Raw genomic sequence first — 27,701 nt, 5'->3', positions numbered from 1 at the left:
AATTCTTCTATTTTGAATCAAATCACCAGAAAGCCGCATTAGCGCCACAGTTGAATTTTTTTAGTGTTAAGTAGTTTGAAAAAGCTAAATTGGGGAATTTAGGCTTCCGTGTTTCGGGCCACCCTCGTTGCTAGATAAGGACCATAGTGTAAGCATCCTTTCGGCGCGGAGGCTTTTGTTAAATTCTAGCGGATCATGATGTTTTGAATAAAACCCAAGAGCGCCATGTTGTGTAGAGGAAAACACGGCTTGGGGAGAAGCTTTAACTCAATAGTTATCTGAAAGACAACATCTTATAAACATCATATAAAACAATTACATGACATTCACCCCCACTTGTTATTGAATGTAATCCTTCAGGTGTGCCGGCGGTCGTCGCAGGCGCGTTGATCTGCGGACCTCCGGTCCGGCAAATGGTGATACTGGCGTTGATTTGGGAGTGGTTAGTGGTGAACTGTCCTCTTCTTCAGCACCCTGCTCGGTCGTCACTGGGATACTGCTGGTTTCCTCGGGGTGATCGTTGGAAAATGTTCCATGGCATTCGGTAAATTCTTCACTGGGGACAGATGCGGGCTCCTGGGTTCTGTAGCATCCGTTTGGGCTGGAATATTGCGCCGTGACAAATCTTTCGTCGAGTCAGTGTCAATACGTCCATTTGGGAATACCACTCGTGCGAAATGAGGATTAATGACCTCCGAGATGCTGACGGGTCGTACCTGCGGGTCCTCCTTTCCGCGCACAAAATTTCTCAGATATGCAGGGTTGCCGCTGCTCAGCCACTCTAGAAGAGAGCAGCCTAGACCGGCTTGCCGCGGGAACTTGAAAAACCTGGAATGGGGCGATTCATTTGTGGCAGTACAGAGGAGTGCACGCACAGCAGCAAGTGCTTCTAGCAACACAGATTCCCACATATCAGCACCTAAATTACGCAAGTAAACCGTCTTGAATATTGTGCCGTTGTATCGCTCGCATTGGCCGTTACCACGCGGGTTGTACGGGGTCGTTCTCGAATGAGATATGCCATTTCGTGAGCAAAACTGGTCGAACTCGGAAGAGAGAAACTGGCTGCCCCGATCTGTGTGAATAAATTGGCGTTGACATGCTATAATGGATTCGCTCGTAATCGTTCTGATACCAAATACAAAAGGGAATCTACTGTATTCGTCAATTACGGTTAGGGCGTAGCAGTTACCGGTCTTTCGGGCGGCGGATTTTGGACCGACCAGATGTATGGCCAGTCTCTCAAAGGGTTGTAAAGCTCGAATTATTGACGATGCACCAGGTTTGTAGAATGCCGGTTTGACTTCTTTGCACGTATCACAGTCCTGTATAGCCTCCTTGACTTCTAAAAGAGAGAAAGCTAGATTATGACGTCTCACGAACTCCCACATACGGACGACGCCCGGATGCTGCAATTGGCAATGTAACGTAACACATGGGGATTCTTTCGAGATAGCGGAGAGTCCGGATAAAGCGTCCGCGCCCACATTCTCGCTGCCTTTCCGATACATGATGGTGTACGCAAATTCTGACAGCTCTAACCTCCACCTCGTGAGTTTGTCATTTTTAATTTTTGTTCGGTGTTTGGAGAATATGAACGAAACCGATTTTTGATCCGTTTTAACAACCGTTTCGTATGTTCGAACAAAATGCCCCCACTTCCGAAACGCCTCAACAATAGCCATGGCCTCGCGCTCGACTGACGACTGCATCTGTTCTGAAGTAGACAAGGTTCTAGAGTAGAAAGCCAAAGGGCGACCACCTTGTGATAATGTTGCCCCTAGTGCTGTCCCAGATGCGTCTGTTTCGAGGAAGAGCGGCCCGGCGCCCGCTATAGGTATAGCCAGAGATGCAGACGCAATGCCCTGCTTGAGCGAGTCAATTGCATCGACACAGGTCCGGTTCAAAGGAAAGGCACCCTGTTTCTGGGCCTCTAGTAGCGGCTTTACTTTAAGTGAATATTGTGACACCCATTTCGCGTAGTAAGCAAAGAACCCGAGTAGCCGTTTCAGCTGAGCTGCGGTGTGGGGCACTGGGTACTCCATGAGAACACGTAAGCGTTCAGGATCCGGCTTCTTCGAGCCGTTTTCAATAATGTGTCCCAGCAAGGATAATTTCCTGGTTCGAAATGTATATTTGTCCATGTTGAGCGTCAGGCTTTCCTTTTCCGCGGCTTTCAAGAACGCGTGTAGATTCCGGTCATGTTCCTCCTTTGTGATCCCACCGATATAGACGTCGTCGAGGTACGGTTCGGCGCAGCGCAATTGGTTTCTTTCAATAAAGCTATCCATTATTCGCTGGAATGCTGGGACGGCGTTTGTAACACCGAATGGAAGGCGTGTGAATTGGTAGAGTATGCCCCCAATCTCAAAGGCTGTGAATGGTTTGTCATCTGATCGCAACGGTATTTGGTGGTATGCGGATTTCAAATCTATTTTGCTGAAATAGTGAAAAGCGGCCGCACGAGTAAGCATGGACTCGACATCCGGAAATGGGTATGCGTCAACGTCGGTGTATAGATTCACTGTTTCGGAATAGTCACTTACCATTCTCTTCTTGCTTGGTCCCTTGAAAACGAAGGCCTGAGCCCGCCAAGGTGAAACAGACAGCTCAATTATTCCGAGATCCAGAAGCCTCTTTACTTCAGTTTTCATGAATAGCGCGTTGTCAGCAGAAACTCGTCGAGACTTGGAAGAAATCGGCTTAACGGTCAGGAGCTTGTCAGGAAATAGTGCTGGAGGCTCGGTTGTCATAATTGGGAACATGCTGCAACATGCTTTCGTACACTGATCTCGTTCTAAGCTTATTGGGGGAGTAATCTCGGTATCACGTCCTCCCAGGTGGAAAGTGATAGGTGATTTTGGACCGCCGAGGTCAAGATAAACCGATTGATGGCTAGCAAGAACGTCCAATCCGATGATCAAATCGGCAATTAACGACTCAACCACGTGTAAGCGACAACAATAAGATTCTGCCTTTATTGTGACTTGTGTGTCGATGAAGCCAAGCACATTCAATTTGTCGCCGTTTGCTAGTTTGGTAGATGACTCAACGTCGGTTATAGGCAATTCAAATTTCCGTGCGAGCTTGAACTTGATATAGCAATCGGTTGCTCCAGGGTCAATCAGTGCAATTGCTTGATGAACGCCACCAATCAGTACCTTCTCATAAACGGTCTGTCTCGCCTCCGTGTTGTGAGACAATGCACAGAGGACGGATGCTAGGGATCCTTCGGATTCCTCACCCTGCAACGCGGCTGTAGTTGGAGTACTTGCACGACAAACAGTGGCCCAATGCCCCAACTTCTGGCACTTATGGCACGTGTCGCGCTTTGCCGGGCACTTGCTGCGTGTCTGAAAACGCAAACCGCAGTACCCACAGTTTGAGTTGTTTGAATGTGACGCGTTATTTTGGCTTTTGTTTCGGCTATTTCGGGGGTACTTCTGTGCAATCGCCCCTGCAACCTATTAAGGCTGGACAGCCGAAACGGAGTTTGATTGTTCCGAGGTTTCAGCGCGGAATGACCTGGAATAATCAGTTGAGAGCTCTACTGCATTAGCGAGTGCTATGCAATCGTCTACAGATTTGGTGTCGTCGAGTTCGAGTAACCTCGCTCGGACATGATCGGACCTCAATCCGGAAACAAGCGCGTCTCTAAGCAACAGTTGTTTATGTACATATGCTGTAAGGGGTTTGCACTCACAGAGCTCGACGAGAATCTTTAGTCGCTTGATAAAGTCAGGAATCCTTTCGCCTTCCTTCTGCCGGCAGGATAGCAGCTCATGCCTCGCAAATATGACCCGTGTCGGCTTCTCGAACTGCGCGTCCAGGATATCCATGGCGGCGTCGAAGGTCTCCGCGTTTTGTAGCAAGGGATACAGTTCCGAGCCGGCGTGAGACCTGAGGAACGTGAGTTTGTGGGTATTCTCAACCACCTCGTTGATGGCTAGCCCGTCGATGAAGATGCGCTTCCACCATCGCCACTGCTCAGGTGTGGGATTGGTGGGCAGCTGCGGAGGTTTGAACTTCATTGACACTATTGAGTTAAATTGTTGTGTAGAGGAAAACACGGCTTGGGGGAGAAGCTTTAACTCAATAGTTATCTGAAAGACAGCATCTTATAAACATCATATAAAACAATTACATGACACGCCATAATAACACATATGTAGCATTACCCCGGAAAATACGATTCAAAGTAATTTTAAGGCTTTAACATTTCGCTTGTGACAAGATTAAAATTACAGTTTACACGTAGAAAATTGTTAAGACAAACCAGGGGTCTCAGTATCTCCAGACGAAGTAACTCCTAAAAAAAGATAAACACGTCATTTTTATTTCTATTATTACTCTTGTAACTCCTAGAAAGAAGGCTAATGCGTCATTATTATTATCATGATTATTACTATTTGTTTTGTTCAGAGTTATATGCCGTATCCATCGGAGATGAATCGACCCTTTCATAACGCAATTAATAATCATAATCATCATAATAAATTGGCTTTACATCACAAGTTGAGGGGAACGTGTCCCGAATAAACATATCTAGTTATGCAACCGCTGCATCTGCAACCTATTCTCCATGAACATAAATTATTTTCTGTTTAGTTTGTGTCAAAATGGTTCCAGAAAAGGCAAAGAAATTTGGGTTTCCAGCCAATAGGCTTGGTGACGTCGATAGAGGGCAGGACTCGAAGGAGTCTTGATGTCCGAATGAAGAAATCCTGATGAGAGAGTTCGAGTTTCGGTTGACGCGATATCGGAATCATTCTGCTTTCTCTTCGGGGACCGTGTCTCAATTCTACATAATCTTCAGGGCTGATGGTATGTTGTCCGTTGCATATCTTTGATAGGTCAGGATGTCCAGAAGCTGTAAATAAAGTGGGATATGTAAAAGTTCTAGCACGGTCAGACGCTCCTTGTAGTCGATGATATGTGGTAAAATCCATATACTGACTCTCCGTTGAAGTTGCTACAGTTTCCTCATGTCAGCCCCTGAAGCATACCAGCATGGTGAAGCGTAGGAGAGGATTGATAGAACTGTGCTTTTATAAAAGTTCATCTTGGCCAGAGTGCTTAAGCGTTTTGACACGTTTCTCTCTATTACCTGGTCTAATACCTGGTGCGCCACACGCACTCAGGCTTGAATGATCTGTCATAGTGGACATCATATTGTGGTGTGGCATCCCGGAAGCGGTTAGGAAACCATTATACCGGGGTTTTCAAGGCAGAGGTGCTTGTGCAAACTCTCCTTGAATGTCTCAATGGTCGGTGCAAGTACAACATTCTCGGGCAGGCTGTTCCAAGCGTTTATAACTCTGTTTGCAAACGAGTGAGAGGTTCTGTCCAGGTTCACTTTGCGTCCTTCCAGTTATAGAATATGTCCTCTCAGATGCGTGTTACGACTCAGTTTGAAGAATGTCGCTGGATTTACATCCATATGTCCAAACAGTATCTTGTACAGCAAAATCAGATCATTCCTCAAGAATCTTTCATACATGCTTGTTAGCTTCAACTTTTTCAGCCGCTCCTCGTACGATAGTTCTTGCAGCCCAGGCACCATTCTCGTAAATCTCCGTTGAACTTTCTCGATCGTGTTGATGTCCTTCTTGTAATGAGGTCTCCATGCTGGTCCGCAGTACTATAGATGTGGTCTTACTAAGGACTTGTAGAGTGGGATTAAAACTTCTCGGTCACGACATTGAATGGTCCTCTTGTTCATGCCTAAAACTGCATTGGCTTTCTTGGCTGCTTTCAAGCATTGATCAACTCTTTTTCCGTAGCAATTTACAGTAACACCCAAATCCACTTCTGAATCAACGTTCTCGATTTCGGCAAGCCCCAATGTGTACCTTCCATCGACGTTTCTCTTTCTAGCACTGATCTGCAAGTGTTTGCACTTGTCCACGTTGAACTTCATGCACCAACGCTCCTCCATCGCTTTCATTAGGTCGAGATCACGTTGGAGCTTCGCTCTGTCGTCCAAATTCCTTGACGGTCCGACTAATTTACTATCATCGGCAAACTTGAACATGGTGTTCGTAAGGCTGTCGTCAATATCATTGATGAAAATCAGGAATAAAGTGGGACCAAGGACGGTACATTGCGGGACTCCACTGAACACAGTTTCCCAGCTGGAGTAACACTGATCAATTACCACCCTCTGCTTGCGGTCTTTCAGCCATGCTTCCACCCACTTGATCACTTCCTCCGATAACCCGCGAGCTCTCATTTTCTCAAGTAGCCGTCTATGTGGAACTTTGTCAAAAGCCTTTGCAAAATCCAGATATAACACATCTACTGCCATTCTCTTGTCCAACAATTCGTCCACTTTTTCGAAAAATGCCAGAAGACTAAGCAAGCAACTTCGTCCTTTCATAAATCCATGCTGAGTGTCGCTAATGAGGTTATGCTCCTTCAGATGTCCAATAACGCTCTGCTGAACAATGCGCTCAAAACATTTACAAATCACTGAAGTAAGACTTACGGGACGGTAGTTTGCTACTTCACTTCTCTTGCCTTTCTTGAACAAAGCAGATACATTAGCAACTTTCCACCCAGTCGGCACAACTCCGGATGACAGCGATTCTCGAAATATCTTAGTCAGTGGTTCAGCTAGCCCCGGTGCAGCTAGCTTGAGAAACAATGGGGGGATCCCGTCCGGACCTGCTGTCTTATCAACTCTCAAATTGAGCAGCTGAGCAAGGACCATGTCAACAGTGATCGATATATTTGGCATCTTAAAATCAGTTCGTGGTTCAGCATAGGGTACAGGGCCTATTGGCTCCTGAGTGAATACAGATTGGAAGTAACTGTTCAGATGCTCCGCCATGTCTTCAGACTTCTCAATTACACGATCACCCTCTTTCAAAGGGCCAACCTTCGTTGGACATTTCTTCTTTGCGGAAAAGTATCTCCAGAAAGACTTACTATCTTTCGCCAGCTTTCTTTCAAAATCTTTCTTCGACCATTTAACAGATTGGTCCAATGCTCGTTTTGCCTGCATGTACTTCAACTCATTTTCAACAGAATTGTTGCTCTGCAAATTCTTCCAGCAACGTCGCTTGTCCTTACACGCCCGCAAAACCTGTTTTGTAATCCATGGGTACTTTCGCTTCCTTCGTTCGACAAACGGTACATGCTTTGAGATAAGATTATTAAGAGTGCCCATCAAAATGTTCCACTGCTGTTCTGCATCCCCAATAAGGAGAGAATTCCAGTCGTATCCTTTCAAATCATAAAGAAGGCTTCCCACGTCCATCTTCCAAAAATTTCTGCGGCTGAAACTTCTCTCATTCAAGTTACGCTGTTTGATTGCTGCCGAAAAAATCACTGTGTTGTGATCAGTAGATCCAATCTTCCCTTCCACGATACATTCCGTGATGAGGTCTGGCTCCGACGAAAAAACCAAATCTAACACATTCTGCCCTCTTGTTGGGTCAACAACGTGCTGTGACAAAAAGTAATCTTGCACTTTATCCAAGAACCGCTGATCTGCAATGCTCCCCGAGCATGACAGAGCTTTCCAATCAATACTTCGGTGATTAAAATCCCCAGCTACAATCTTCTCCATGTTTCCAGTAGACAATTTGTACAGGCAGTTAGCAAAGTTTTCGTCGTCTCTCGGTTCAGTATGATAGCAACATCCGAGCACAACTTCTCGATTGGAATAAAGAAGTCTGCACCAGATCGCATCGTAGTTCTCAACCAGAAGCGCATCGTCCTCTCTTACATTGATATAGCTGGCAAAATATATAGCCACTCCACCTCCTCTGATATCACGTCGGTTGCTGCTGCGGTGCATGAATGGTGGATGGTAATTATGAAATAAAAACTCACTTTTGTTCATTCCAATGTGAGCCCAGGTCTCAGTAACAAAGATAATATCAGGTTTTCTGTTAACTACCTCAAGTAAGAACTCATTCCAGTTATTTGACAAGCTTCTAATATTAACTAACAACATTGACGTATCGTTCTTCGTCGAAATAACTGTGTTATTATTCGCTTGCCATATTGGATGCGCGTCTGGCAATTCTGCTTTTGTAAGCTTGTTCTCTATCAAATTTTGAGAGATCTCTGTCGTAGTAGTATTTTCGGTCATTGTAGGTAAACCATCGTTTTCGGAGTATTTCTTCGGCAGCGCCCGGGTACTGGAAAGTAAGTGCGAGAAGCCGCGGTTGTCCAATCCTAGCAGCACAAAAGGGCTGGTTGCTAGGCATAAGTGGCTTCGTAAACTCAACATCCTCTTTGGCTTTTGTTGCCTCATCTGACCCAGTACTCTCATGTAACCCACGAATAATCACGCTTCTTTTCCGTCGTTCGTTGATTTTAATTAGCTTTTCAACATCATCTGGCTAAGGTACACTCTGCTTGGTTTTCAGCTTTTCCACATCCTCTTCCAGTTTGCTTACCAACCTCTTTCGAGAAACAACTTCGGTCCATAATTGGTCGTTCTTCTTTATCACATTGTTACCCAAAACCTTCTTCAAAGATTCACATGTAGAGAGTTTGTCTTGAAAACTGGTTTCAATGCCGGCAGCTTGTTTTTCAGATTCTGCTAATTCAGCTTTTAGCAAAATACGTTCGTCTCTTTCCGTTTGCAACAATTTGCTAAAATCATTCACTTTTGATGTCAGTTTGGCAACATTATCTACGGCACACAACCCGCACATGTAGTCTCCTCTATTAACTTTAGGCTTCTTGCCTTTTGGCACTTGTATTTCAGTCCATACCTCATGGCAGTAGGAGCAGTCAATCAGGAGCTTCTCCCAGATCACATCACAATCAGAAACCGATTGGTTGCGTCCACCTCTCCCTGTCATCGTCGTTGGCGTCTGTTGGTATCGCAAAGATGTCCGAAGCACTGGTGATCCAGATGATGGTGATCGTCTTTGTTGTAGTCCAGTTGATTATGGTCCTTTAGTGTGGTCCCGTCGACATAACCAATATGAAACTATTTAATAAGTTTATCACAACAATTAGGTACTCTAGCACGAAGAAAGTATTGTAGGCTTTCCTCAGACGCTTCGAAATGTGTTCCGACCAGTTAAGAGCACTACAAACTGTTACTCCAAGATCCCGATGGGAGTTAATAACTTCAAAATTTACACCGCCAAGTTGGTACGCGGGCGCAGTTCCGTAGAAGTTGATGACTTTGCTTTTGGTTGGATGGAAGTACATCTTGTTGTCTAGAACCCAATTCTCTAGGGCAATGATGCAGTCACTGAGAAGGCAATTAGTTGCAATAAATGTGCTGTCATCAGCTAAAAGGAACAAGAGAGCGCGAAGGTTGTTATATCATATCAAATGACTCTGGTATATCCTTTATGTAAACGAGAAAAAGGAAAGGAACGAGAAGTGATCCTTGGGGCACCCCACTGGAAACGTCGCAGTCTTCGCTAACCCAGACTTCGACAAATACGTGTTGTGTGCGTCCAGAGAGATAATCTTGGATCATCCTTAATAGGTAGCCAGAGACTTCCATGGCCGCAATTTTCTCAAGAGAATGCAGTGATCGACTTTGTCAAAAGCTTTCTTGAAGTCCAGGTACAAAGCATGGGTAGGAAGTTTCTTTTCCCTGCTCTCGAAAATTATACTCATCGTCACTAACCGCTGCAGCACACAGGAACGACCTTTTCTGAATCCAAACTGAGCATCAGAGATACGAGGACCGACAATCACTATCAACTGGTCGTAAATGCACCTCTCAAACACCTTGCTAGTACACGAGAGAAGAGCAACAGGGCGATAGTTAGACACTAATCCTTTGGACTATTTTTGAAGAGAGGAATAACACGAGCAACTTTCCATTGAGAAAGGAACCGGCCTGTTTGTTTCGCTTTGGTGAATAAGTATGAGAGCGACTTAGCCCGCTGTTGTGCACATGCTCTCAAAAGACAACGCGGGATACCATCTGCTCCCTTGGACTTCGAGATATCCAGCTAGGATAGAATTAAAGTAATCTTAGTGAGACTGGTGTCAAAATCGCCTTCCTGAGTATACTCGAATGTGTATCTGAAGTTGGTGCAGTTGCAACAGGGGTTAAACACGGACTTAAAGTAACTGTTGAAAAGCTGAGATTGCTCGAGGGGAGAATTAGCCTTCAGAGAGCCATTCGTAACTGTCGCAGGAATCCTTGATCCGCTCCTAATGCGTCTGAGATGCTGGAAATTCTTCTTAGTGTCCCGATAATCGGCAATATTGATTTGATAAGAAGCAAGATCCTCGTCACACTTCAAAGACACGGCCAGACGGAGCGAGGACAACTTGGACGTGTAGTTAGTTGTCAATTTTAGATGCGTTTCAATTATCCTGAATCTCTTGAGGAGATTCGACGTCGGGGGTGTGATCCAAGGAGGAAGTTGAGTCTTACAGGGAACAAACTTAGCCAGGAGTGGGTCGAGCCAATTGTGCCGGAGCTCCATCATGAGGCTCAGGTTTGTCCAACAGTATGGTTGAAAAGGAGACTCATGTATCGCCAGCGACAATCCATCATTGTCCATTTTCTTGAAATTGTGAATTTTATGCTTCTGCGGAATAGGAGAAGAGGAAGCTGTATTCATCCGGACACAAATGGGGAAGTGGTCAGAAAAGGAGATGCTTCCCTTGATGGGATTCGGAGCCAAGCGCACTGAGATCAGCTTATTGGGCGTGTCTGTTAAGCATAAATCAAGAATATTTGAACTGGTGGTGTAATGACAGTTCATTTGATTAGGGCCAAATATAATGAAGATGTTTATACATTCCTGCTCATATGTGTTGGGGCTAAGCATGTCATCCCAGTTTCCATTTGGAAGGTTAAAGTTGCCAGTCAGGAGAACTGGTGTATCGGGCACCTGGAGGGAGACACTAGAAAGCAGATCCCTAAGAAGACTCACTGATCAGCAGTAGCGAGAAATACAGGGTGGGTCGTAAGCAGAGATAAGAATAAAAGGGCTACCAGTCTTTATCCGAATGGCGACACAGCAAGCACCCATCGGAAGATCTAAATGTAGAATTTCAAAAGAAATCATATGCCTAATTCTTACTAAGACGCCGCCGTGGAGCCCAGTAATCCTTTCGCTCCGCACTAAGCAGTACTCGTTGAGAAAGAGCTCGCCATCCGTAAAGCTAGAATCAAGCCAGGTCTCACAAATCGAAAGTAAACAAAATTATTTTGACTTACAAAGTTGGAAAAAGTATACATTCTTTGGGCACTTATAAGGCTTCTCGCGTTGAAGCAAAAGATGTCCAGGTGTTCGATATCTAGTCAGCTTGTCTATGAGGCAGGATTGTCTAGGCTAAGATCGGTATTTAATTTGTTATCCAGGTACAGCTTTAGATATTTGATGCGAAGACGGCTTCGATTGGTGCCGTTATTGATAAGATTCCTCCTTTTTGTTCAGTTGCTAAGTACTTTGGTCCAAGGCTTGGTGAGAGGAAGACTTTCCACGTTTCGAATGATTTCAGAGACGGAGCCTTAGCAAGCACTTTTCTAGCCTCCCAAATGTTACTTACAGTCAGCAGAACGGTCCTGGGACGACTACGGTCGGGATCGAACTTCCCTAGACGACGAACCTGAGATATGGTAGGCGACTCCTGAAAACGATTTAACACAGCATCAACTTTGGCCGCTTCTTGATTAACAATGTGAACTTCAGAGGACCCTCTCTTAGCCTCAGGAAGGACATCGATTCTTATCTGACAATCGACACCATTGGGATGTGCCTGGTTCACTGATCGGGTGACTTCTGCTTGCCTCTTAGAAGTAGATTTAACAATTTCATCTTTTACTTCTACCATAGTCTTTTGTAGAGATTCATTGACAAGTTCTGTGCTGGCTTGACGAAAGGAGTCAAGCATGCCTTTATTCTCGTTGTTGGTAGAGATCTCTTCCTTCATAGATTCCAGCGAAGTTTTGACAGACTCGAAAAACCCACTGCGCATATGGGTAAGCTGAGATAGGGCTTCTTTAATAAGACACTGTAAAGACGTCTTGTTCGCTTTTTTCAAAAAATTTGAAAGATCAGACTCAGCCAGAAGGAGCTCTTCTATCGTTGGATAATAACCGGGATCAGACGGCAGACGACGACTCGTTATGGTGGGGACAACCAACCGCGCCCAAAAGAATATAAAAAAAAAGCGACATACAATAACCAACTGGCAAAAACAACTCGGCGTCCAACGAATCACTGAAGATTCAGAAGAACGACAAGGAGTTGCCTACCTATTGGTTGTTTTGTCTTCAATTTCTCGGAAACGAATTCCTCTTCTTCTTTCCTCGCTTGGTCTTCAACAGTGTCGACAGGTTTGCGTGAGATCGCAAAGTTCTCAGGAAGCGAAGCTCAAGTCTGCTCGAGGGATGTATCTGAGATAAGTCCTTAAGGAAGGCAACTGACTTTCTCTTTTTTGAGGAGCTGAGTTTCTTTGCGAGAATGATGAGGATTCCTGTCTTCTTGTTCAGCTGAAGGAGATCTTTGAATATGTCAGGAGTAAATAGTCGATGGGTGTAGATGATTGCTTCAATCCGATTCTTATGGGCTCGTAGGATATCCAGGAGTTCTTCCCGGGATCACGCGTTATAGACGTTGGAACGGTGCGCAGATATGGAGTTATTGATGAGATCGTGCCACAGAACCACCTTTTTATTTGATAGGTGACCTCTGCGAAGGAGTAGTTGCAGCCGCTTACAGGTATTCTTGGTTGAGGGGTTCAAGGATAACCCAGGGATAGCAGTTGTTGATCGTAAAACAGCCTCGCGCTGTTTCCTTGGGAGTGATTTAATTGCTCCTGCAAGAGAGCTGGCTCCCACAATGTGCATAGGTAGAAGACTTCAGCATGTCTCTAAAATCCCAAGTGGGCTTCTTCTCACCCGCACACAACCATATTGCATAAAACTATTTAATAAGTTTATCACAACATAAGTAAATCGTTCGTCCGATAGTTTATTGTAAATTCTCACTTTTTCGTATCAAAACTGCGAGCCTTCTCGTTTTCTTTGTTTTTTTTTTCAGTTGTCGCAATTGTGAGGTGTCTCCTTTTTCAATCGAAATAAAAAAAATTACTTCAACAATTCCGGCCTTTTCGTCTTTCGCCCAATAACGCTCTTAAATGTTTATTAGACGTATCGTGCTTACTGTCTCTTCTAATAAAAATCGCCTACCACGCTAGTCGATTGCCAGAATTTTGAAATCCTTAAATTTTCGGCTTAAGTTTTTTAAAATCCATATTTTTCAGATAGTGAAATGGCTCGTATGCAATGGCGGAAATTCCGCTTCTTCGAGAAAGAAGACCGTGTTATTTCGGATCCCAGTCTTGTGGACGGTCTAAAGCAGATATCTTTAACGTGCACTGCCAGTGGAAAAGGATGTATTTGCCTTGGAGCTGACGATGGAACTATCCATCTGTTTGATCGTGGTTTTGAACGCACTAGCTTTCAAGCGTTTTCGGGAAATGTAAAGTCTATGCAGCAATTGAAAATGACCAACCTTCTTATTGCTAGTGGAAGAGAGGCGAATTCGTCACTCGATATGATCAAAGTTTACAATCTTGACAAAATTGATGTAAACGGACAGCCGGTGTGCATGCGAAGCTTGAAAGTCAACCCGAGTAAAGATGCAAACCCATCAAATAGTTTGACCTGCTTTGTTGTTCACGAAAATCTGACACTTTTAGCAGCAGGGTTTTCCGATGGAGTGATTGTTCTTTTCAAAGGAGATGTCACGAAAGAGAATAGCGGAAAGTTCAAAGTCGTTGAACATAGGCCAAGTGACGGGATCACCAATTTGGTTTTTAGCCAAGCTGTGCAGGGGATCAACTTGTACATGACAACTTTGACAAAAGTTTGGTCGTATGTTATTGATGCAAAATATGAGCTTGTGCAGAAATTAGAGAACGAGAAGGGTTGCCCCGAAAAATGTGCTGTGTTGAGCGACACATCTCAAGACAATCAACTAGGTTAACTCTCGTAATTATTATTTTAGGGTATTGCAATCAGGTACTAGACTTTTTTCCCGTAAACAACTTAGTCCACAGGACTAACTTCTGGACTCCTTCACAAATCCTCTTTCTTCGTCCTCTTTGCAATCCTACTCCTTTCGGTTGCAAATGTTGACCATAGTTGAGTTTGTTATTTTAAATATCCGTCCTTTTCAAAATTTGCTTTTTATGATGATAGTTATTTTTCCAACTCGATTTGTTAAAATTTTATTTTGTTTTTTTTTTGTCCCTTTTTTCGGATTAGTAGGCTCGGGCCAATTTTATATAGGCTTAGTGGCCTAATTTCGAATGGTTTTAAGAGAAACATACAAAATGCTGAAAATCTTGATAGAAATTTTTGTTAAGTTTTTCATGGCAACAATTTTTTTGGCTTTTTTTCGGCTTGTTTCAGCCTGTATTATATTGGTTTAATGGCCGCATAATGCGCTTTTCGATGGGCGAAAAAAGTTTGAGTGTGCGTCTCTGTTTTGAGGGTGAGTTTTTTTTCGACTTTGTTTTTTTTGGCTTAATAGGTTTCGGCCAATGTTTTATCGGCATAGTGGCCGCTTATTATTTTTTTGACGTGTGTGTGTGTGTGTATTTGATCGTTTGAGGGTGTTATAGATTTGTGGATATGCCACTGGGGTGTCAGCCCCGCTGCTTAAGTTCTAGGGTCCGCACGACAGTTTTCACAAATATATTTTCAGCATATTTTCATTTCAGAGGAATTGCAAATCAATTCACAGCAAAAACTCAGTCTAATTAACGGAAAATCCGCGGGTTGTTTTGGGATCAACAGTACTACCTGTTTTTTATTTCAGTGACCGGAATTTCAGAAGCAGTTTATTTCTACAGCATGGATGGAAAAGGCCAATGTCTGGCCTTTGAAGGAGAGAAAACTATTTTGGTGTGGCATAAAAATTACCTCATCACAGTGACAAAAGATAACTTAGTTCCCCTACACGGAGGAAAAGAGTTTGCCAGGGCTGCCCTTACACCTGTTCGAGACATGTTCACCGTTAATGTGTATGATGTCGCAAATAAGTACATTGCTTTCGCTGTGAAAATGACAGGTATAAAAGGCGTAGTTTGTGAGTGGGGCTCGATCTTTCTGATCGGGGTGAACAATTCTGTCAGTCAGCTGCGAGAACTGGATACGCAAAAGAAATTGGACATTCTGTTTAGTAAGAACCAGTTTGACATGGCCATCAGTCTAGCAAAAACACAACAGTACGATAAGGAAGGATTAACAGATATTTTCATGTAAGTTTCTTCTGAAATAAAACTTGAAGATTATTTGGAACTCTCTTTTACTTTATCGCTTGTACCAGCAAGTAGGCGTTACCACTCGAAGTAAGTACAGTTGTTTCAAGGTATAAAGAGGGGTGATTTATTTTCATATTATTATGGGGAAAATCCCGAAAAACACTAATTTTTTTCTAGGCAATACGGTGATTATCTGTATCAAAGAGGTGACTTTGATGGATCGGTCCAGCAGTACATCAAGACCATCGACCGATTGGAGCCCAGTTACGTGATCAGAAAATTTCTGGACGCCCACAGAATTCATAACCTTACAACATATCTGCAACAACTGCACAACGAGAAAAAAGCGAAGGCCGAACATACAACGCTTCTGCTGAACTGCTACACGAAGCTGAAAGATGATACCCAGTTGAATAACTTCATTGGGTCCAAAGACGAAAAGAGCTTCGATGTGCACACTGCTATTAAGGTCTGCAGAGAAGCCCAGTATTATGATCACGCGCTGCGTTTGGCGAGTATCAAACACGAGCACCAATGGTATGTCCGGATCTTGCTGGAAGATCTAAAGAAATACGAGGATGCGCTAACTTATCTGAGCCAGCAAAGTTTTGAAGTAGTCAAAAATAATTTAATGGATTATGGCAAAATACTTGTGGATTCGTTGCCAAAAAAGACCACCGACTTGTTGAAGACGCTATGCACAAATTTTGGTACAGATCGTGAGACTCTGCAACCTTTGCGTGCCGATCCTACAGACTACATTAAACTATATGTAATGCAACCAGATTACTTGGTTGAGTTTTTGGAATACATGACTCAAAATGTGCCAAATTTGAGTCCAACAGTATACAACACGTTGTTCGAACTCTACCTGAAACAGTATACTGATTCCATAATACGTGAAACCCAGAGCACAAGCTCGTCTGATAGTATGGAAAGAAAATCAACCCAAGTTGAAAGTAAAGCCATGACGCTACTCAGGGACTCTAAAGCTCCCTATGATATGGACCATGCATTGATTTTGTGCCAAATGCATGATTTTAGAGAGGGTATTTTGTACCTCTATGAAAAGGCTCATTTGTACAAACACATTGTGAAATACCATATGGATCATTTAGAGTTTGATAAGGTTATTGAGATGTGCAAAGCACATGGCGACAAGGAGCCTAGTCTGTGGAGAGATGCGCTAATATTCTTTGGAAAACACGAAAGATCAGATGGTATGGGAGAGAACTTGAAGTACATTTTGAAAGTGATCGAGGAGCGAGAACTTCTCTCGCCACTTCTGGTTGTCCAAAGTTTAGCTCAAAACACGGATGTTAAAGTAGGAGTGTTGAAAGAATATCTGACAAGAAAGTTCAAACAGGAATCAAATCTAATTGAGGAAGAGGAATCACAAATATCGAAGTTGAAAGTAGAAATTGAGAACTCGAAACAGCGAATCAATAACGTGAAAACGAAACCTCAACAGTTTCCCGAGAAGAGTAAGTGTTCAACGTGTGCACAGGATTTGTACAATCCGAGTGTCCATTTCTACTGTCGTCATTCGTACCATCAACATTGCTTTGAGTCTTACTCTGAGAATGACCAGTGTCCACTGTGCGTGGCGAATAATCAGAGGTTCAACGAACAGTGGATGTCGATGAACAATAGATCCCATCTGCAGGAGGAGTTTCATCTCAAGCTGTCCAACTCATCGTCCGATGGATTTTCACTGGTGTCTCAGTACTTCGGATTTGGAGTTTTCAATGATCAGAAGTGATTTGTGTTAATCAATAAATAAAAATCGTATCTATTCTCGAATAAACTGTAAAATTATATAATTAGATTAGTTAAATGACATGCCTATTCTTATATGGTAAAAATTTACATTATTCCACCTTTTTCTTGAACTAAATCTAAGGCTCGCAGCAGAGCGTTCGGTCAAAATTCAGTTAATGGGTTCATTTTGTTTCAGATGATTTGACATGCCGAGTTGGTATTATGAAAAGGGCGACTTAGCCAAGACACCCTCAATAAAAAATGGACTCAATCTGCTGCAAGAAAGGACCTTTCGCAAGGAGGGTGCCAGTTACATCATGGAACTCGGAAATTACCTGCAACTTCATTATGTCACTTGTGCTACTGCGTGCACATATTTTCACCGATTTTACATGTTTCATTCGTTCAGCGAGTACCCGAGATACCTTACTGCGACTGCCTGTCTGTTTTTGGCAGGGAAAGTTGAAGAAACGCCTAAGAAGTGGAAGGTAGTTTGGAAAGCAGCCACGGAGATTTTGAAGCAAGATCAAATGGTCGGATTTGAAGGTTTTGATCACAAATTGCTCACTTATGAACGAATTCTGCTGCAAGCTATTCAATTTGATTTAATCGTGGAGCATCCGCACCAATATATAACCAAGTACGCCAAAACGTTAAAGGGGTCCAAAGAAAAGGTTGAAAAGTTGGTTCAAATTGCGTGGAATTTTGCAAACGACAGTCTAAGAACAACCTTGTGCTTAGAGTGGGAACCTCCAATAATAGCCATTGCATTTTTGCAGCTAGCAGGAAAATTTAATAATGTAGATTTAAACGCCATGCAAGGTGTAAGCGATCGCAGAAACTGGTGGTTTAATATTTTTGACGACCTCAGTGTAGATTTATTAGATGACATTTGTCATCAAGTATTGGATCTGTACAATGACAGTAAGTCTGGAAGTAAATTAAAGCAAGACGTGAAGAAGAAACGACATTCAAGTAAAATTTCGACTCCTACTTCCCAAACAGGAGTAAAATCAGCGCCTCAAAATGGCCGAGAAAAATCAGCTGAAGATCCTTTGAGAAAGAAAAGCCGCCACTCAAAGACTTCTGCTGCAAAATCGTCAGCGTCGACCCCGCAAGGCAAGCAAACCGTTTCAAATCACGGCATAACTCCCAAAGTTGAATCACAGACACCAGTTCAAGTTACACCCCAAACTGTTGCAGCTCAGCCAACAGTTTATTTTGCTGCAACGCCAGCATCGTCGTCCAATAGTCAGACAGTTATCGTTTACTGTCAACCAGGGTCTTCTGGATACCAACTTCCCACTGGAACAAATTCCGTTTTCACCATGCCCAAAATGCCAACAGGAAATGAAGTAGCTAAAACGGAACCAGGAACATCAATAAGTTACAATAACCAACAAGTCATGAACGGGTTCCAGCCGAATGTTTTCTATCCAATGTCTTCTAATTTACAGATGCCCCAACCTCCTCAAGCGCCGTCTAGTGTAGCTAATAATCAAATATCAACGAATTCGCCAGGATACGCCCATGGCTCAAATGGGATCAATCCCTCTGCAGTGCAACAACCATCATTCCCTCATCAACAGATACCTTTCACTCAAGTTCCACAGTCTACTATGAGTTCACAGAGCTCAATGATGATGCCTCAAATGAATCATTTCAACCTTAAGCCAAACCGCTACCCCCCAAATCATACACAGGCACAACATCATCAAATGGGATCCAACTCACCTTACACGGTACCTGTACCTACCCAAAACAACCATCTTAATGGATCCATTTCCAGCGCGCCTCCCAGCTCGTCAATTACAGGCTCGCCCAATCAACCCCCGTTTTCAAGAAGTAGCAGCCAGTTGTATCAAAATACGGCAACACCAACGGGATCTTCAGAAAAGCTCTCAGTGAACCCTTATCAACCTAGTGTGCACCCGAGTAGCCATAGCAATGAAAGTGGCGGAAGGTACATGAATAACAATAATTATCACCACTCTTCAAACCACTCCAGGGACTCCTCGGGATCTCATCATTCGGGGTCCCATGGACACCCAAGGAATGGGTCTAAACACTCGGCTGACAGCCATAGTTATCATCACCAGAGTTGGAGCAGCAGTAGATCCCACGCTACCTCTACCCATTCAGCCGATAGATGGCATAAGTGAAACTGAACTGCTTTTTATTTTTACTGTCCGTGGAGTTGATTCAAAAATTACTCACAACTCGCAGTTTCAGGGTGTCTTGCAATTTTCAGGTTTACTTTTCTAAATGCACATTTATCTCGTAAATGTTAGTATAGCGATTGTCACTTAGATAGTGCTGAGCACACTTTTAAAGCAATGAGCGTAAAAGAAAGCAAAAAAAATGTGACTGAATTTTGCAATGACACTCAAAAATGGTGCTTTTTTGGTTGAGTTTTGTTGTTTTGAGTTCAAATTTCAGACTCTTAATGCAATCGGATTTAGTAGCCGAAGTCGTATGTATGGTAAATAAACTCTGATCAGATCGTGTAAACAATTTAATTTCCTCTACATTTTTTTCTAATTAGTAAAACTGTTGAAAAGTTTCTGACCATTGAGACAAAGTTTCAGACCATTGAAAGTTTACCATTGAGACCGGCCTATGCAGAAAAGAATCGAACCAATAAAATTTCGAAAAACGTTAGGAGCTGGTAATGGCGTGTAACGCTTTCATCTTTTCTAAGAAGCCTCAAGCTCAAGTTTAGGTGCACCCTGATTTATTTAAGTACATTAGACAAAGTCACATTAATTTGAATGGAGAACAAAATTCAACCCCTTTCAAGCAAAATGTGGTTCCGAAAACAAACTGAAAACTGTCTTGCGTCATGAAAAACAGATGACTAAATTCAGCCGATTTGATTCTGAGCGTTATTTAAACACTCAGTCATATCAATTCAAGTTATCTAACGCATCAATAAGTAGCCGCAAAACAAATAACATCCACGACTTAGACTTCTCCAGGAAGAAACTGAAACGGCTGATAAAATTTGATGTTAAAATACCGAGCTCAGGTGCCCACGTCGGGGGTATTTCTTAAAAAATCTGATAAAAATGACTCATCTTAGATGATTTCATTCAGAAAGAAATGTGAAACAGTATTTCATCCAATAACTCGTGTAATTGAACTTGTTTTTCTTTTACACAAACGGATCGTATTTTCTTTCTTAGATATCCACTTTTTTTATCAACCTAAGTCTCAAATAAAAGAGGCACTTACGCATTTTTAAATCTGGCTTACTGTTGCTGCATAGCATTGCTTTTGTATCTGGTTTATTGGTAGCTAGTTTCTTTTTTATATAAAAAAACAGATATAACAATAAAACGGATTTGGTTTTTTACTTTTAATTTTTTTCCGCGAACTAATTTGTCAATTTTCAAAAAAAAAAAACCAAAAGAAAGATAGATTATCGCCTGTCTGCTTGCGTACCCATTATTTACTTTTAAAACTTCCCTCGACGTTTTAAAGCTTTCACAAACTTCAAAAACATCGGTTGGGGATTTTTTTGAAACTTTTTTCAAGTTATTTTTAATTTCTCGAAATCTACCCTGCAAAATCTTAGGTGTTGTGAAAGAACATGTTTTGTGAATCTTCTCTGCACCAGAGTTTTTTTGAAAAATTTTTTGTGTCAGAAAATTTCGGAAATTAACCTTTCGCATCAGTACAGTGTGTTAAAATATCAATAGCTACATCCAGCTTCAGCTGGACCCCTAGTATTTAACTCTTTTGAAGCGGCAATGGCATAGACGCTAGGGCGCGTGACGGTGAATCTCGACGACGGTGGATCGATTCCGGCACATCGGATCGGATTTTTACTTTTAACGTCTTTTTCCTGTTTTTTTTTTCAAAACCCTTTAAGAGCTACTATTTGTCCTTCTCTCGCTTGTGTTTGTGAAGTGCAGCGTCGTTTTTGTGCTTAACGTTATTTTGCATAGAGTCGTGATTAAGTATCGTTGAAAGAAGGTTTTCTGGCCTTTGAAAAATTGTTGGAAAAAATTGTAAACACGAATTTAATTTTTTCGAGGCTTGTCTTTTTATTCTATTCTTACTATAACTCAAAGTCATGATGATTAATCATTGCTGTAACTTGTAAGCTTACTAGCTACTTCGCACTTTTAAATATGTAGTTATACTCTGCCTTGCTATGAGATTACTCAACTCATTGCGAGTGACAACGTCAACATAGACTGCTGTCCTATCCTTATGAATTTAATTGATAGAAAATTGTGGTAATTTTTGTGATGTGAAATTTTTTGACAGAACAGGGCTAGTTTGTTTGGAAGAAAATTATATTTTTTGACAAAATTTTATCCTAATTTATATTTTGACCATTTCTTTATTCTGTTTGGAAAAAAATTGTGCCGTAAATTAGGGCTACAAATTGGATACTGATTTCAAAGTATGTTTTGCATATTCTTTTAATCTGTTTCACTCGCTGAGAAAAAATGATATTTGTAGATGTACGTTGTTTAAGTTTTTTGTTTTGTTCCGTAGTTATATCTGTTGTAAAACTTAATTTTTAAACCTACATGAATGCCTAAATGCCTACTCGATGGATTTTTATGACTTTGGAGATTGTAGCGCCTTCGATTTTTTTTGTGTGTCAGAATTGCATGAAAGCGGTTTGTCTCCACTAACAGTCAACTTAAATTCACTTAATCAATTTTAAAGAATTCTCCAAATAAAAAAAAAATTTCTCACATCCTTTCTGCCATAGATGTTCGCATCATTGGCAAGTTTTGTTTTTTCAACAATTCGACAAACAATTGGCAGCTCGTTGATAGTTATTTTAAAATAGATATGGGCCAAGTACACAGCCATGAGGAATTCCAATTTAAATTGTCTTCTTGAATTTTGATACTTTCTGATTCCATATCAGTAGAAAAAGGATTTAATGTTTGAAATGAGAGCCATTTTTTAAAATCATTAACATCAAATAGAACACATTGTCTGTTTGATGTAAATGATTTTAAAAAATGGTTATCATTTGCAACATTAAAGCCTTTTAGTACTGATTTAGTAAATTAAGGAATTGATTTTCTGGGGGGTGTTCAATAACTCTCTTCCCATTAATTTTACAAGGGTTGTGTTATTATCCCCACTTTTATTCTTAATCTCAGTCCCATTTGAATGCTTTTTTTGGTGTCACTTTGAAATTATTGTAACTCGTTTAATTTGTTGTCGGGTTGTCATTATATTTTTTGTATTTGGTTTTTGGACGGTTCTTGTTTGAATGAAAAAAAAAGTTATTATGATAATGAATGGGATTTGTTTTTTTTTGAGACGTTTTGGAAAATTTTCGTCGAATTTTTTTTTCGATTTTCGAAAAAAAAACAATGGAAAGAACGACTACTTTCATCGGGGCCTGCAAAATGTGCTGGTCTCTTTTTACTCAACCCGAGGTTATCCGGCCTTTAAAAATTTCAGTAAAGTAGTCTGGACCCGATTTGTTTAATGCTCTGAACCTTATCTCTCAAAAACTACCCAGCCAGATCTGAGATAAAATGTTTAATAAAAGGAAATATTCTGGTGCTTGTTCCAGCATAAAATTCTACGCACTTATTCTGCTTTGCTTTTATAAAAGTTATGGCCTGATAAATGTCAATTTTTTTTTCTAACGATGTTATCAAATCTACGATAAACTTTTTAATAGCAAAAAACCAGTCCAAGGAATACCCTTGCATGAATGGCTGCGCCCTATTTTCGGCAAAAAGTTCTAAAATCTTCGATTTATCTCATTATCTCTGGAATAAACCGAAAAATAGGTTTTTGAAATCAGTATATAATTGTTTTCGTCTTTTTTTTTTGACAAAAACAGTTACCGCACTAGAAAATATACAAATTTTAACCGTTCTTTGAGAATTTTTGTCAAAAATGCTTCTGCCAAATCTGTGATAAAAAGATTTAATCGAACGAATATCTGGTAGGAACTTTCTCGGTATGAGCGGCTTAGTCCCAATTTTTGAAGAGAATAAATTTTGCCTTGGAAAAAAACCACTTTGAAGTTTTTTCAGTTGTTTTTGATTTTTGCTTCCTCTCTCAAACGCTAGCCAGCCAATTCTGAGATAAAGTGTTCAATCATTAAAAACAGGCGCTAAAGTTTAATTCTAACAACTAAGCCCCAATTTATGTTTAAAAACAAGGTTGTTGTAGAAAAAGTCATGTTATGAAATATTGAACGTTTTCAGAAAACTACACTAACCAATCTAATATTAAAAGTGCAATTGGAAACTTTGTGATTAGAAACCTTCTCTGCAGGTCGTCGGCTACGCCCTTATTTTTGTAGAAAAGCATTGTTGAATTTGCAAACGACCATTTTTGAAAGCTTCGAGTTTTGTAGAAAAGCATTGTTAGTTGTCGAGAAGGTAAAACTGTCGTCGAGCAATTGTTAATTCCGAGATATTTATACAGTAACTTAATCTTGCAAAGTTAGCATCAAGAGTGGTTAGAAACAATATCCAAGGGTGACAGACAGATCCAAGGACAAACACCTGCTAATCAATTAGTCTAGCACCAATAGTGAACATTTGATTGACAGCTTTGGAAATGAACTAAATTACTCAATACGACACTTCTCCTTCGATAATGAAAACTTTAGTTAAGTAGAATAATTTCGCAGGTTTACTTTAATGACTGAAATAGATGGTTAGAAAAATAGATGGTTGATTGATTGCAGATAGTTGAAAAGGATTACTAGCTCCATGTTACAGTATACAACTCAGACTTTATAATAACGACTTTTTGTTAATAACTAAAGGATCACTGATAGTGATAACGATTGAGTTTTAAGCCAGTAGTGACTCACCCTCTCCCTGGGTTTGAACAGTTTAACAAAGTTTGAAGTTTAAAGGATTCGACGATCAATTTTTCCCTTCCTTGTTCTGATTGATAAAGTCGATCATTACGCCCCCATTTTGGTGACCGCCGTTCTTTTCCGCCCACTTCTTCTAGACGTTGTGGATGATGTCTCGTCTTGGCTATCCCCCTGGCTACTGTAAGAGACCAGCCGAGCTTTCCTGGATGAGGCTCCCTTTTTCTTGCCGGTGGTTTTCGGGTTTGCTGGGTTTTGCACCCCTGGATTCTCCGTTGCGTGCACCCCTGGATTTGGAGCATCCAACTCGCCGCCTAGTGCCGGAATGGTGTCCTGGTCGGTTTCAGCTTCAGCCTCTGGTATTGCTGTTGCTGAGCGTTCTACTTGTGCTTCCGGAGTGGTCGTTACTTGTTGTGGAGTACGTTTTACCGAGATAATCGGTAGATCCTCACTGTCCTCCGATTCGGAGTAATTTTCTTCGAATCGGCGCCCGGTCCTCTTCCGATTCTTTTCCGCAGTCCGCTTGGTCCATCGTTCCTTCACGTCGCGCGGGGTTGGCGGTGGTAGTGTTGTATGAGTAGCCCGTTTGTTCGCTTCGATCACTGGTACCGGTAGTACGGATTTGGCTGCGGTTCTTGATTTTTTCTTCGATATGGGTTTCGTGGCCACTCCCGATTTCCTAAGCACAACTCCATTATCTAACGTAAGTGTATGTGCACTCTCAGATCTAATTTTAGAATGAACTGGTCTATACCTTTTTAAGTTTTTGTTTCCAGTGCGCTGAAACAATGATCCGGATGGTCCCGGTTGTCCTGCGGGATTTGAGCTTTTGCGTATTGACGGTTCGTCGTCCTGATTCCCAGCTTGATCCACAGTAAGGCGTCGTGCATGAGTTCTGTTTTTAATGTCATAGTCGAGATCTGATCGTACACCCCAGTTTGTGTCGGCTGGATGGGGCATATCTTGTACACTAGGATCGTCGTTATCTAAACAAGCATTTTTCGTTTTTAGTACCCGTGACCAATCCAGATTCTGCAGCGATGGTTTTTTAGTAAGATTCCGTAAAACGGTGTTTGCTTCTCTACCATGATGAGCTTCAAAAGGCGAAATTCTAAGTGTTGAGTTTTTTGAGAATCTGAGAGCACCAAGGGCCCGTTCGACCATTTTCTCCAAGGGTTCAGGATTTTTTTCGTGAGCGAAAGTAAGGATTGAATTCTTAAGACTTCCAATAGTACGCTCGACACACCCGGTTGCCCGATGGTCGTTTACCGGTGATTTAATGATTTCAATGCCTTCCCCATTACAAAAAGCTTTGACCGCATTTGACATGAAATTAGTTCCCTGATCGATATGGATTTTTCGTGGCACCCCGTGGTTTGATATATAACTCTTCAAGAATTTCAATATTTTGTCCGAACGATTATTTCCACAGATCATTGCCGATGGCCAACGAGAGAACCGGTCAACCGCTACGAGCACATATTTAGAGGATTCATTTAAGTAATTAATGGGGCCCCAAAAATCTAATTGGACAGATTCATTCGGTTCTTTTGGTTCTGGTACAGATCCCAGTTGATTTTTACTTATTAGCGTCTTTAAGTTCTTACCGGCTGCAGTACATTCAGGGCACCCCTCGGCAATGGAGGCTATTGATCGGTAGATATAGGGATACCAGATGTCCTTTGCGGCATCGAACATATTTGACTTCCCGTGATGGTACGCGTGTATTCTGTTATTGATTGCTGACTGGAGGTTAATTGGGATTGCTAATTTATCGTCCATCCAAACTACATTTTCCTTCACTGAGAAATCATTGACGAATTGAGCGTGATAGCGGCTCATTCGAGTAACTTTTTCATGTATTTCCGGGTCTTGATTAACAATGAGATCGCGAATAGCGCTCAGTTGGGGGTCCGATACATAATTTGATTCTATGAATTTTAAGTTAAACAGGTCAGGTAATGCAGTAGTTTTATTAACAATCTTACAGTTTCGCGGGATAATTGACATACATACAAGGTTTGGGTCCACTGGTGGTACTGTTTCTCCTTTGAATTCCGAGGGTAACGAGAGAGTTGTATTTGTGCGTATCGATCTTGTCTCTTTGGTAATGGCTTCTAGTGATACATTTGGGGGCAATTCTTCGATTTCGTCGCTACTACTATTTAGGCTTGGATGCTGTTTGAGAAATTTCTGCCATTTGCGCATGTTTTGGTCCATGTTGTTATTCGGTTTAAAATTCTGAGGGCTGGATGTAAGAATATTCTGATTTTGAAGATTGGAATTGGATAATTTTGAACAACTGTGTTCTGAATGAATAATAGCCCCAACTAATCCAGCGCGCATGTCGCTTGGCCGTCGGTTTAAACCACGTGGTTGCATCTGATTGGTTGATTTCCGCTTACATGTTTTTCCGCCCTCTACCGAATCGTTATATGACGAAACTTCCAGTCTATTTATAGAAGGCTTTCTATTCGCTGTACAACTTTGTCCCTTGGATGTATTAGGTCCCCTGGATGTATTAAAGCCAAGCGCGGTGCGAATTAGGTTGATCTTTGCCACCGTGAACATATTATCATACGTACTAATTGGCGTTGCTTCTTTACTTGGATGCCGTGATAAATAGTCCGCCAAACCAATTTTAGCCCCCGGTTTATGCTCAATTTGAAAATCAAAGGGAATTAGTCGATCTAACCAGCGGGTTAAACGACTAAACATCGTTTTATTTTTCTTGTTATTACCGTTCAAAAGGGATATCAGGGCTTTATGATCGGTAACGATCAAAAAACTTCGGCCCAGTATGTAATTTCGAAAGTATTCAGCCCCCCACACAACTGCCAACATTTCCAATTCGTTTGTCGAGTATTTCTTTTCCGCCTCGTTAAGATATCGCGACGCGAACGAAATTGGGCGCCATCCTTCTGTTCCCAACTGTTCCAACACCGCGCCGAGCCCATTATGGCTTGCATCGCACACTATGCGAATGTCCTTGTGGATATCAAAGTGCCGTAATTCAACAATGTTTGAAACTTGTTTTTTTAGATTTTCGAACGCGTTCTGACATTCAGGTGTCCAAATGTATTCGTTATTTTTGCTTAATAGGGGCCGCAGCGGTGCCGATGATTCGGCCAGCGCCGGCAGATACTTATGCAAACTATGTATCGACCCCATAAACGATTTTAATTGCGACAAAGTCCGTGGCGGCGTTAGTGCCTCTATTGGTTCTGTTTTTCTAACCAATGGAGTAATTCCAGTCGGAGTTATTTTATGTCCTAGCCATTCGCATTCTCGTTGGGCGAATTTGCATTTTGTCAATTTTAAAGACATATTTTCCCGATCCAGTTTCTTTAAAATTTTCTCCACCGTTGCTATGTGGTCAATTGCTGTTCCCTTGGTTACGACCAAAATATCATCGATAAACGCATGCGCTTGCGGGTATTCGGCGAGTATACAATCCATTGCGCGTTGGAATTCCGCGGGCATTGTAGTGAGGCCATAGAATCCGGTTTTGAACCGGTATGTACCCGTCGAACGACCTCCAATTAGCGAAAAATTGCACTGGACGCTCGTCTCCGCATTTAATGGCAATTGGCCATAGGCGTATGTTAAATCCATTGTTGTGAAATATACGTCTCCCTGTTTTTTTTCGCTAATCGTTTGCCCAACCGTGTCCATTAGTTCCTCGATATTCGGCATCTGATATTTATTCTTATGCACTTGTTTATTTAGTTCCCTCGACTCTAGTGCCAGTTTTACCGATCCATCTTTCTTTACGGTTATTACTATTGGGGACACAAAATATTTGTCCGAGCATTCAGATAATTTTTCGATATGACCCTGTTTCAATAATTTGTCAATTTCCGCATCCACTTTTTCTTGCAACGAAATCGGG

General features: G+C 41.8%; 3 protein-coding genes across 3 annotated transcripts; 2 read left to right on the top strand and 1 right to left on the bottom strand.

Annotated features, from left to right (window-relative positions):
- Positions 1 to 553: 553 nt before the first annotated feature.
- Positions 554 to 5,563, bottom strand: LOC134844860 (uncharacterized). Its single transcript, XM_063861677.1, has 5 exons — positions 5,435 to 5,563; positions 4,277 to 4,309; positions 3,552 to 4,103; positions 717 to 3,353; positions 554 to 601 (listed from the first exon to the last, which is right to left on the bottom strand). Exons 1-5 carry the CDS (start codon positions 5,561 to 5,563, stop codon positions 554 to 556), a joined length of 3,399 nt encoding a protein of 1,132 aa, XP_063717747.1.
- A 7,567-nt stretch (positions 5,564 to 13,130) lies between these two features.
- On the top strand, positions 13,131 to 17,106 carry LOC134844404 (vacuolar protein sorting-associated protein 11 homolog). The gene is made up of 3 exons (XM_063861066.1): positions 13,131 to 13,935; positions 14,778 to 15,219; positions 15,400 to 17,106. Exons 1-3 carry the CDS (start codon positions 13,224 to 13,226, stop codon positions 16,982 to 16,984), a joined length of 2,739 nt encoding a protein of 912 aa, XP_063717136.1. The 5' UTR covers positions 13,131 to 13,223; the 3' UTR covers positions 16,985 to 17,106.
- A 77-nt stretch (positions 17,107 to 17,183) lies between these two features.
- On the top strand, positions 17,184 to 19,503 carry LOC134843866 (cyclin-K-like). The gene has a single exon (XM_063860177.1). The coding sequence runs from the start codon at positions 17,190 to 17,192 to the stop codon at positions 19,143 to 19,145; it is 1,956 nt and encodes a 651-aa protein (XP_063716247.1). The 5' UTR covers positions 17,184 to 17,189; the 3' UTR covers positions 19,146 to 19,503.
- Positions 19,504 to 27,701: the final 8,198 nt, after the last annotated feature.

Source organism: Symsagittifera roscoffensis, chromosome 4 (assembly GCF_963678635.1).
Source record: "Symsagittifera roscoffensis chromosome 4, txSymRosc1.1, whole genome shotgun sequence".
Classification (NCBI taxonomy): domain Eukaryota; kingdom Metazoa; phylum Xenacoelomorpha; order Acoela; family Convolutidae; genus Symsagittifera; species Symsagittifera roscoffensis.
The sequence above is the reverse complement of the archived record's forward strand: the minus strand, read 5'-3'. Positions and strand labels throughout refer to the sequence as shown.

Bases quoted from the DNA above. Each gene is read 5' to 3' on its own strand.
- LOC134843866 (XM_063860177.1), top strand. From the start codon at position 17,190: ATGCCGAGTTGGTATTATGAAAAGGGCGACTTAGCCAAGACACCCTCA.
- LOC134844404 (XM_063861066.1), top strand. From the start codon at position 13,224: ATGGCTCGTATGCAATGGCGGAAATTCCGCTTCTTCGAGAAAGAAGAC. The intron at 13,936-14,777 runs GTTAACTCTCGT...TTTTTATTTCAG, and splicing joins ATCTCAAGACAATCAACTAG to TGACCGGAATTTCAGAAGCA. The intron at 15,220-15,399 runs GTAAGTTTCTTC...ATTTTTTTCTAG, and splicing joins GGATTAACAGATATTTTCAT to GCAATACGGTGATTATCTGT.
- LOC134844860 (XM_063861677.1), bottom strand. From the start codon at position 5,563: ATGGTGCCTGGGCTGCAAGAACTATCGTACGAGGAGCGGCTGAAAAAG. The intron at 3,354-3,551 runs GTAGAGCTCTCA...TTGCGTTTTCAG, and splicing joins GCATAGCACTCGCTAATGCA to ACACGCAGCAAGTGCCCGGC. The intron at 602-716 runs GTACGACCCGTC...GCAATATTCCAG, and splicing joins GCGGAAAGGAGGACCCGCAG to CCCAAACGGATGCTACAGAA.